This window comes from Motacilla alba, chromosome 2, assembly GCF_015832195.1.
Source record: "Motacilla alba alba isolate MOTALB_02 chromosome 2, Motacilla_alba_V1.0_pri, whole genome shotgun sequence".
NCBI classification, from domain to species: Eukaryota; Metazoa; Chordata; class Aves; order Passeriformes; family Motacillidae; genus Motacilla; species Motacilla alba.
Window position 1 is genome coordinate 19938465 of NC_052017.1, and position 10773 is coordinate 19949237.

Below are 10773 nucleotides of genomic sequence, written 5' to 3' on the forward strand. Positions count from 1 at the left end.
ATCATATTCTGCTCGTGCTGGTTTGCCAAAGGCGCTCTGAGGGCACCTGGGAGGGAGCAGGTACCTCACCTGTGGACGGGCAAAACCCGTATCGCTGGTCGGTGTCGTAGTCCGGGGTGGTGGCGCACCAGAGCCAGCCGTCATCGCGCCCTGCGGCCGTGCACTCCACCCACCACCGCTGCTTGTACATGAACGGGAAAACACACGGCGCCCCAAAAGCATTTCCTAGCAGTGTGAAGGTCTCTGGGAAGACAAAATGATAACATGAATGTGAAAAGTAACAAATGAATGTAAACTAGGGAAAAAGTAAGGTCTGGGGCAGAATTGCAGCTCAAAGTGCTTTCCATGGCTCCTGTCCCATAATCATAAAAAAAATTTGTTTCAGCACTTTTTCAGACTTCAGCTGCTGACATGTGTTTTAGCGCAGTGATATTCTGATGTAAAGTAATATTTCATAGATGGCGTCTATAAGTAAATTTCTGACCAAGAAGCTTTTACAATCTTAATAACGATCCAGAGCTCTACCCTAAGATACTTCTATTTTAAACAATGTTAAGATTTATATAACATGTGCAAGAGCAGGAACTAATATTTATAGGTCTTGATTCCGGGGAAAAAAGTAGACATATATTAGACTATCTCTCTGTGTTTTTATTCCGGTGACTATTCTAAGTATCTTGTACAGTGAAGCAGCTTCCCACATGCAAAGCTAAGAGCTCATTGTTCAAATATCCTGTGAGGTGGCTTTTAGAGCATTCATTCTAGATGTGGGGAAGCCATTCAGAACAATTAGACCTCAGCTAATCAAAAAAGGTAATTGCACAGGTGACTGTAATTATTCCATGAGCATCCTCATGTGCTGCCTCAAAAAAGCCATGCTTCCTCTGCTTAAATCAGCACTTTCAGATCTTTCTCAGCTCACACAGATTGTCCTTCATTCATGGGGATGAAAATTTCATATCCCTGTGACTGTATAATAAACTTATCAGTGTTTATGTGCTCTGTTAATGATGTAGTGACACAGTATGGTGAGCAATAGTGACTTTAGAGAGTACTTATACATAGTATAGAATGCTATACGTAATGTGAGAGTAAGTATGTACATACATATTCACTAATATGTATTTATAGAATATATAGAGGGTACATGTAATACTGATAGTACTCAAAATACTAATGTACTATAATGTATAGACTAAAAAATTGTGCATATATTATACCTGCTTGAACATCAATATTACATTAAATTCAAAGTTAAGTACCTCGGTGCATGGATTTTCTAAAACTCTGGTGGTCAGTGAAGGAGTCAGAATAATCAGAGCCAAAGATCCTAAATATTCTAACACTCAAAAAGTAATTAATGCAAAGGAGGAAAGAATCAATTTTTTGTACCTTCATATCCTTGGGAACATAAAACATCCATAGCCTCATAGATATTCCATTTATTCTTTGCACTCAGCTCCTTCTTTAACAAAACATTATCATGCTCTTCATTGCCAGGACTGAAAAATAAATCTTCTCCTTGGATTGCAAGGAGGCTTTCATTTCTGCATTCCCACCACTGGAGCTCACTTTTTGGATTACAGGGATAGAGGGTGACCATGGCCTGATCCTTCTTCAATGGCACCCCCAGGCATAGTTTCAATTTCACACTCATAAGCTGATGATCTGTGATCCACCTGAATTTTTGTGATTCGTTGTCTTGATTGCAAGTAGCAGTTCTAACTGACTGTGCAATAGATGCCTCAAGACAGAGCCTGTTGACTTTATTATACAATAAAAATGTTTTAATGTCTGTAAAACAAAACAACACATAGCAAATAGTTATTATAGAATATATATGTATAGTGGACACGTGATATTATTCTGCTTCTCATTCACATGAAGTCATTGCATTCATGTCAGATAAAACCATTCTATTTTTCAATAGGTTTCAGAACAACATCAATTGTACTGATTAAAAATAAAGTACACAATAGAAAATGTATATTAAAAATAAAGTAGACAATAGAAAATGTATGTCATGGTTATACATCACCATGCTGTGGGTCAGTGTTGGGCAGCAGCAGCTTGTTGGATGGTTTTACGTCAGTGAATTTCCTCAGCCACACTGCCATTACCATTACCTTGTTCCACCCAGCCTATGCCTCAGAGTCATGGCCTGGTAGATCTCTGACCTCTATGAACTTTTCTCACCCTCCCAGATCGTACAGGTCTGCTAGTGGGCACGCAGCCATCTTTGCTGAGCCATTTTCCTCCCCTCCCCCAAAATCCATCTTTCCTTTCCTTTCCTTTCCTTTCCTTTCCTTTCCTTTCCTTTCCTTTCCTTTCCTTTCCTTTCCTTTCCTTTCCTTTCCTTTCCTTTCCTTTCCTTTCCTTTCCTTTCCTTTCCTTTTCCTTTCCTTTCCTTTCCTTTCCTTTCCTTTCCTTTCCTTTCCTTTCCTTTCCTTTCCTTTCCTTTCCTTTCCTTTCCTTTCCTTTCCTTTCCTTTCCTTTCCTTTCCTTTCCTTTCCTTTCCTTTCCTTTCCTTTCCTTTCCTTTCCTTTTTTTATTTCCTTCTTTCCATCATACAAGTGTGAGTGAACAGTCTGGGTTTCTCAGGGGTCACTCTGGGCTCCTCAGCCTTGCTGACTACAAGATCTGCCATCCCCTACTATGAGCCACTGACTATAAAACCAGGAATGACTCTGGGAAGCCAACCGCAGTCTGAGAAAGTAGCAAAGACCAGGGAGTAGAAGCATCTGACACTTGCCAGTGTGTAAAGGCTGGTGGAAGTTAGAAGGTGCACCTGCACCAGAAATTGGGTCCCTAGCTCTCCAGGCAGTTTACCTGATCATGCCTGAAGTGTTGGCTTCAAAGTAAGGTAGAAGCAGGAGAGTTAATATCAGTCCTGCAGTCATGAGTTTACCAGCAGCAGTTGTGAGCCATGCCTATGAATTTGCTCTGCTGCCTTGTCTTGTACTTTGTGACCCATCTGGTTGTATTTCCTGCCAAAGCTTGTGGGATTAATAACCAGTTTTCATCCCTGATACATGTCTTGAGCAGTGGGTGTCATATTTAATAAAAATGTATTTAAGAGGTTAAAGACATCTCCTTAAATGCTTGCAAAAAGATTGAAGTCAATGTAATTGATAATATACAGTACACTGAAAATAATTATTCTGGCCTGCAGGGAGACCATGGTGATTTAAAAAAAAATACCATATACTCTGAGACAATCTGTGAAAATCCTCAGGAGTTAGAAAGGTGAAAGGATTTAACCTTAAACACTCAGGTCTGCAGAATACCTAATAGAGAAGTGCAGCTAAAGGGATACCAGTAGTGTTGTGCACTGCAATTCCACAAGAGATTTCCTAAATTGAATCCAATTTTATTAAAAAAAAAAACCATCCACTTTATCAATGCCAGTGAATTCAATTAGTCTGTTCAAAATAATGAATAAACCCCCCTTTACAGCCATTATCTGTGAATAGCTTAATGTCATACCAATATTTCTGCATTTCACCACTCCCAGAGATTTTCCCTGCCTGATTTTGCAAAGCATTACCCAGACACCAACACTTCAAAAATTAGTAGTAAAGAATTAAATAATTTTTAAAACGGCATTTAAAAATGTATTATCTTAGGTCTGATCTTCTGGGGTTATTGAATTGATAGTGCCACTATATATTAATAAAACCATTAAGGATTGAGTCTCTGGTTCCTTCTCTAACCATCTCTTTTTTCCTGTGAGATTGTTCTCCTGCCTCTTGCCTGCCATTAAGAGGTTCCCCATCCCCTAACTAATAATGTACAAATTGACAGTACCACAGAACCACAATCACCCAGAAAAGCCAGAGGAGTGGAAGCACTTTCATGACAACCTTCACATGAAGCAAGCAGGAGGCACTTACCCGCCAGCTGCAAAGAACTGTGAACAAGAGAGAGAAGAAGCAAGAGCCCAGAGAACATAATTGTAAATGCTGTTTCCTTTCCTTCCCTTCAGCAAAACCTGGATGGTGAGAGTTGCTGGTGGTAAAGTCCTGCTGAGGAGAGGACAGCAGCCAGTCCTCCTCAGTTTTTCAGGCTGGATGGTTGGGTAAAAACTCCAAGTGCTAAATAAGGAAACGTTTTGTCACATGCCACATTTCTAAAAAAACAAGACTATGTGGCACAAATTTTACTCTCAAAAAAGAATGACATCTCAATGAGGGCAAACCATGCCTCCTTTGGAAAGCAGGTGGACCCAAGTTTATATCTCACTACATTACCACTGTCTCTGCTGAGGAGACATGCAGCTCCTGGGATCAAATCTACAACTAAATACTAAATACAGAAATTCAGCCTTAGCTTTTAAATCTTACATCTTACCCACGCAGAATACAAAAAAATCTAGCAGGAAAACACAGAAGCCTCATATTTTCATCTGTGAGATGAGACAAAAGTGAATCTTAGAAGATTTAAGTGAAATTCATTCTGCAGGACATTAAAAAAAAAATCTGCCTTTCTACAGGAGTTTGCCCTTATCCTACATTTCTACATAAATGCAATTAGAAAACTATATGAAAATGGCTTATTGGAAAAGCAATGCTTCCTTTTCTTATGAAGTAGGTAATTCTTGTTTGAGAGCCATACCAAAAGTCAGTCACAATTTCAGGAAATGCCACATGTTGCTTTTTACCCAGATCAAGATCTCATCCAGGGACAGCACTCAGCACTTTAGTTTCCAAACCTGCAGATTGAAACTTGAGAAAAACAGCACTCTCAATGCTCCATTCCAACCACTGTAGACTGTCCCTATAATTGTCTAAAGGACTGATTTTATCACAGCAGACTTTTAAAATGGAAATATTTTGTTTTGTTTAGAAAAACCTCTCAATGGAAAAAAAGCAGTCTGTGATATAAAAGTATAGTTTGAAGTGTAGTAACATTTTGATTGGCACCTGTAGCAAAAGTATGATATCAAGAAAATTTGTCATCCTCTCCTGCTTTTAGCCAAGATGACTGCATTTCCCAAATACAGGATTTGATCCTTCTTCTCTGCTCAGCAGAAAGACAATGCAAGTTAATTCCCTGAGAAAATATAGAGGAGTAAAATAAAAGGAAGAAATTGAACAGTGAAATAAGAAATTGCAAGGAAATGCTAGGTACAGATATTAGGGCAAAGTTAACTGAATTTTCTTTTTCAGTTGATGACAAAATGTACTAACAAGAAGGATAAAGTCAACTGCTTCTTTTGGAAAATACATTTTTTCTAAAAACATGCATTTTTTTATCTGCTGCTAAAGACCTTGTCTAGAAAGAGCAAGTTTTTTTTGGCCTTAAGTGATCTGCCTTATGCTGACAATATTTCCTTACAGCATGTCACCTGTCTGTTTTAAAGATACATTGTCATTTATATTGTCAGGGATTTTAACAGCCTTGTTTTATCCTGGAGCCTGTACAACATAAGACCAAGAGGAATTGAATTTTCTTCTCAGTTGGATGTTTTGTAATAACAAAGAAATTAAAGGAAATGATTCATTTTCTTCAGCCTCCTCTGCACCTCAAGCCACACCAGAGCCAGCTGCAGCCTGGTAGTAAAGCAAACCCTGTCTTCCCTTCAGCTTGGTTTCAGACGGCTCTTAGGGCTAAAAATCTGAACAATTGCACTGCATCCTTGATACCCCAAACATACCTGGTGTGCTTGCACCTCTCCTCCTACAGCCAGTGCTGTGAATGATGGGGTGCTGTGCTGATTCCTGCTCAAGGCTGCTGAAATCCTGGAGGACAGACTCAAGGAAGAGCAAAGTCAGAACAGCCAACCTGCAATGTCCCTTGCACCTGACACATACCTCAGGGAGCAGCAGGCAGGAGGTGGCACTGCCTTCTTGTTCCTTTGCCCTTGTGAAATCTGGCAATGTCAGGCACCTGCCCTAAGCCTCTGCTGCCTGGTGAATCTCAGCACAAGCTTCATCCAGCCTTGGAGTGCAGGTGGGCCAGTCCCGATCTGAAAGGTCAGAAATCGGGATGAAAAGAGAGATACTCCCTGGCATGAGTTCAGACAATTCTCTGTCACTTGAAATTCAATTGTTATGCTAACATCCTTATAGTGAATACTGACAGCATAAAAGTTGAGCTGTTAAGGATCCTCTGGGATCCCACCAAGTTCATTAAACTTCTGCTGTCTCTAAGATTAAGGAGAAAAGCACAATCTCAACAGCACCGTATACCCACCTGTCTGATGGGTTTGAATGGATAGGAGGTGGGAGGTAACATGCCAAGGTGGCTTCACAGATGATAATTTGCCAGTTCCAGATGTTAGGTGTTCACAGACTGCTGCAGTGACATAGGAAGACCCATACAGTGCTTTGGGATCCCTTCCAAGCAAAGATCTGCTCTTATGAAAAAGCAGCTATGGGCAGGGTAAGAGTGCCCCATGCAGCCACTGCAGTGGCTGAGAGCAGCCCCGCCAGCAATGGGAGCTCTCTGGCAGGTCCTTGTTCTCATGGATTATGGCATTAATTGGTCTTGATTTCCCAAATTTTGTTGAATATTTTGATGAGCCTACTATTTTTCTGGTCAGGTTCTAACAAGGGGGATAGGTTCTCTTTGCCACAATCCTTCATTACCCTTTCCATACAGGCTGATAAAGGGAACAGTTTAAAGACTGTTAAAGGGACCAGTTAAAGACCGGTCAGACTAATGAAATCCACACAGATCAAAATAAGAACTCATTTAGGGAAGTAAGCCATGAGACTGAAAGTACTGTGGCTATTGTATTAATTTGCTTGACTTCTGTACCTACCTAGTGAAAGCAACCACAAAAGCATGTAGTAATTAGGCAGAAATATTTTTTATTTTTCACCATCCTACTGTGATTTGATTGGTAAAAGACTAAACAAATTTCCCCAAGCAGAATCTGTTTGGTCTGTGACAGTAATTGGTGAGTGATCTCTCCCTGTTCTCATCTCAACCCATGAGCTTTTTGTGGTGCAAGTGTCAATTATGTTAACTTGGGGAAGAACAGCAAGGAAAGGATGTGTACTGAAATTAAATCAGTTTTGCCTTATGGGCTTATATTCAGACTAAACTTTTGAAAAATTTAATGTAGCAATGCTAAATCATTAATGTAATCTCCTGGAGAGTGTACAAGTTGCATAACATCTAAGAGTGTTACACATGCTCAAATCATATTTATATATTTATTTAACAATAAATATAATTTTCTTAATGTTTGGAAGGGTATGGATTATATAATTCACTTAAAAGATCATGAAAAATACCATTCACAACAAGGGCCACATTTAAGGGATGGAGAAGCCTCCCATCTAGGACACTGCACCCAAGGGTGCCCATCACAGCTGCAGATGCTGCATAGGCCTGCCTGGTGACACAAGCACCTGAACCTCAATATTTTGGCTGAAGCACAGCACACAAACATATGCTCCATGAATGCTGGTTTGCAGACACACTCATCAACCTTTTGTACTACCCTTAACAGCTTCTTGTTAACTGAGCTCAGGAATCATTGGAAATAATCAACATGCATTTTTGAACTATTGTTTAAATAATGGATAGTGGAACAAATAATTAGTCCAGTCATACTTCCTGGATACCATTATATAGTTTCAAAAATAACTCGAAAAATGCCTGTTCTTTATATTATCTCTGTGACTAGTCTTTGTTTTCTTCCTTTGCTTTATCACTGTTTCCTTTCTTATAAAAAAAAAGTCAATACCATTTTCCCATGGGCAAACACTTCAAGGACCATCAGAGCAATGCTTTTCGTCATTTAGTTTAGTGTTAGGGTGTCCTGTGATGAACAGGGAATTGTCCTCGATGACCCTTATGAGTTCTTTCCAACTGAAGGTATTCTATGATTCTGTGATTTTTTTCTCAAGATTTTAAATCCTTTTATTTTTGTAGAATTCCCTACCAAATTTAAACACCAAATTTGACTTGAATATCTTATAGAAACATTCTGAAGCAGGAATGTTGGCAGGAAAATGTATTTAAAACATTTTCTTCCCCCACTGCTAGTAGATTGGTGAGGTCCAGAACATGATTTTAAAGATGGATAACAAGGGTGTGTGAAAAATTCCATATCTGAAAAATGTCCTAGTGCCCAATACAGATTCATGGCCTGACCGATCTGTCAGTCTCTGCTGGGGGGAGTGACTGAAGTTTCTTTGCATCCACTGGCAAAGAAGACACTGGACTTCCTCCCCTTCTCATAAACCTCCCAAATACAACTGTATCAAGCCTATTTTCTGAAAGAGGAAGGAAATTTCATAATTACAGCACAGAAGGAGATAGCAGAGAGAGAGAGAGAGCAGACATTCACATGAACTGTTACTAAAGGAATCTCTTAACTGCAAAACTATTAAAATACATGTAGGGCTTAGGTTTTGTGGTTTTCTTTGGTTTGTTGTTTTGGTTGTTGTTTTTTTTTTTCCTGGTAAGTTGCATACACTAGTTCAAATAAAATAGCAAAAGGAGTTCTGTAAATAGCTGTAAGAGCTGGCTTTAATCTGAAATAGTTTCCAGATTTCCTTGTTATAAAGGGCATCTAAATCTCTCACAGCTCTTCCAGGCATAGTCTGAGCACTGTAGTATCACTGCAGTGCATTTTCTTCTTTTTTACTTGCTTTTATCATTTGAATGTCACTTCCTGCTCTGTAAGAGCAGACAGTGATTTGCCTGTGGCTCAGTCGTCAGTTCAGTTTACCTGCTTCTCAGGACTGTCCAGTGCTGGAACTATCACCTTACTCAGCCTGAACATGCCCTGGGCACACTATGTTGGTCACACCATTTGCACAGAATTGCCTTTTTTGGAGAGAAGGGCACATATCCTTTCCCTAAATTAATCCATATTTAGGAAGACACTCAATTGAGTGGCAAAGAGCTACATGGGTGATGGTCATGGATGGGATTTATAGATCTGAACTATAAATTTTCAGGACAAGTTTTGTTTGCCTTGTTAGTGCTGACAACACAAACTACTTGTGCTGCAGGGAGTCGAGGCCAGGCATGTGCTAGCCCAGCCACCAGCCATGGGCATCCAGCAAGAGCAGCTACTCCCTAACTCTTCTCTCTCTCTTCTCTCATCTTGTGTCCCTTGCTGTCCCTCTCTCATCTTGTGTCCCTTGCTGTAGGGACACAAAAAAAAGGGGTGGGGAATGATCTTACCTGAGGTAAACCAGCACCACATTCAGGAATTTTGCAAGAATAAGATTCATCTTCCTTTAGCCATTGCTGGTACTCCTCAACACCTTGACTGTTGTGAATAGGACAGTCAGTAGACTGCAGCCACTGCTAACGCCTTGAAACCTGCATGTGTAACCACCTTAAAAAATACTTCATCAGACCAGAGCTCTACCCAAAGCTGCCCTGATTTTGAACTCATGCAGGAACCAAAAAAAAAAATATTAAAAGTTAGTGTATCTATTCCCAGCTCTGCCCTTGTGCCACCTATCAGGTGCTCCTCCCTTCTGTAGTCTAACCATAAGTCCTCTAATTTCTGCATCTGCACAAAATTATGATGTTGTGAAGCCTATATGACATCTAGAAAAATGTTTTCAGTTCTTCAGATACAAGACCTTGTGTCATGGCACACTGCATTAAAAACTGCTAGGATTATCTGAATTGCCTCTAGAAAGCTGGTGAGCCTTGGTCAAAGCTTCAAACTCAAGTCAGAGCCAGTTTCTAGCTAAAGGACTATCCAAGGCTATATTCTCTGCAGCCAATGCCATGATTTTTTCAGTCCCCACTTTTCTCTAAATATTCGTCAAAGTAGGCACATCATCCATCAAAACACTTTTTTTTGGATGCTGTTCAGATCACTGTATGTACAAAATACTCTTAATTTAGCTGATTTTCCATATTATGAAGCCAATGTGCATTTAAAATGAGTTGGAGCTCTTGCCCACATTTTCAATAATCTCACACTTTTGCTTGGCAGCATCACAGTCTATCACACTTAAGTCTGCTCTGGAATGCTTCAGTGCAGAAAACATTTTTCTCCTCATCTCACATGAGGCAGTGTTGCTGCACTCATGAGCTTAATGCTTCCTACCAAAACATAGCATGCAGTGTTTAAAGCCTGCTCTTCATTTCCACAGCATTTGTCAGACACTTCATTAGAAGGCCTGTAAACAATGGAAGATAAGGAAATATTTGTGACACCTTCTCCTATACCAGGAGTGTTGTTTAGTTTACACAAATTGTGCCCAACTCTGCATAAAAAACAGGATAGATTAAAGATGAGAACCTAATGTGATGTTTGGACTACAAGAAAACCTTATTTTTTAGTTTAATTATGTTTAACTCTTAGAAGCAAGCTGTAATACTTGGAGAAATTTGCAATTCTCAGTAAACACTGGGGGAAGCAAGGCAAGGCTTAAATGTTTTCAAAATACCAAGGAATTATAAGACAGGCAGACTAACTTGAACTCCTGGAAAAGTAATAGAAAAAGCAGTACTATTTGCTAATAATGAGATGATGACTAGATAATAAGGAATCATAGTCCTAAAAAAAGCACAGTAATTCGTAGCTTATGTTGAGTTGGCAGGTGTACTGACAAGGGTTTTATGGAAAGATTTGGTGCCATTCTGTATGTTAACAGCTCAAATAATGGGAAACCGTACTTAATAAATTGTTTAAGCTTTGTTTCATGGTTTAAGCCTAGCTGGTAACTAGGCACCCTTAAGTATTTTACATTAAATAGTACTCAGGAAAAGGCAATATTGCAGGGCTGTCTATTGTGTAAATGAGTGCAGGCATGTGTCCTTCACCCATGACAGTGAACACTT

The 10773-nt window shown here is 39.6% G+C and overlaps 1 protein-coding gene across 3 annotated transcripts in view; it reads right to left on the reverse strand.

The window, feature by feature from the left end:
* The window catches only part of LOC119695322 (macrophage mannose receptor 1-like), a 33668-nt gene extending 29589 nt beyond the window's left edge, over positions 1-4079 (reverse strand). For all 3 annotated transcript variants that reach the window (XM_038123576.1, XM_038123595.1, XM_038123584.1), the window contains exons 1-3: positions 3894-4079; positions 1393-1794; positions 70-243 (exon numbers count right to left, since the gene is read on the reverse strand). In XM_038123576.1, the coding sequence (XP_037979504.1) occupies positions 70-243; positions 1393-1794; positions 3894-3951 (634 nt within the window). In that variant the 5' untranslated portion in view covers positions 3952-4079. The remainder of the gene's footprint in view (positions 1-69; positions 244-1392; positions 1795-3893) is intronic.
* Between the last annotated feature and the right edge of the window lie 6694 nt (positions 4080-10773).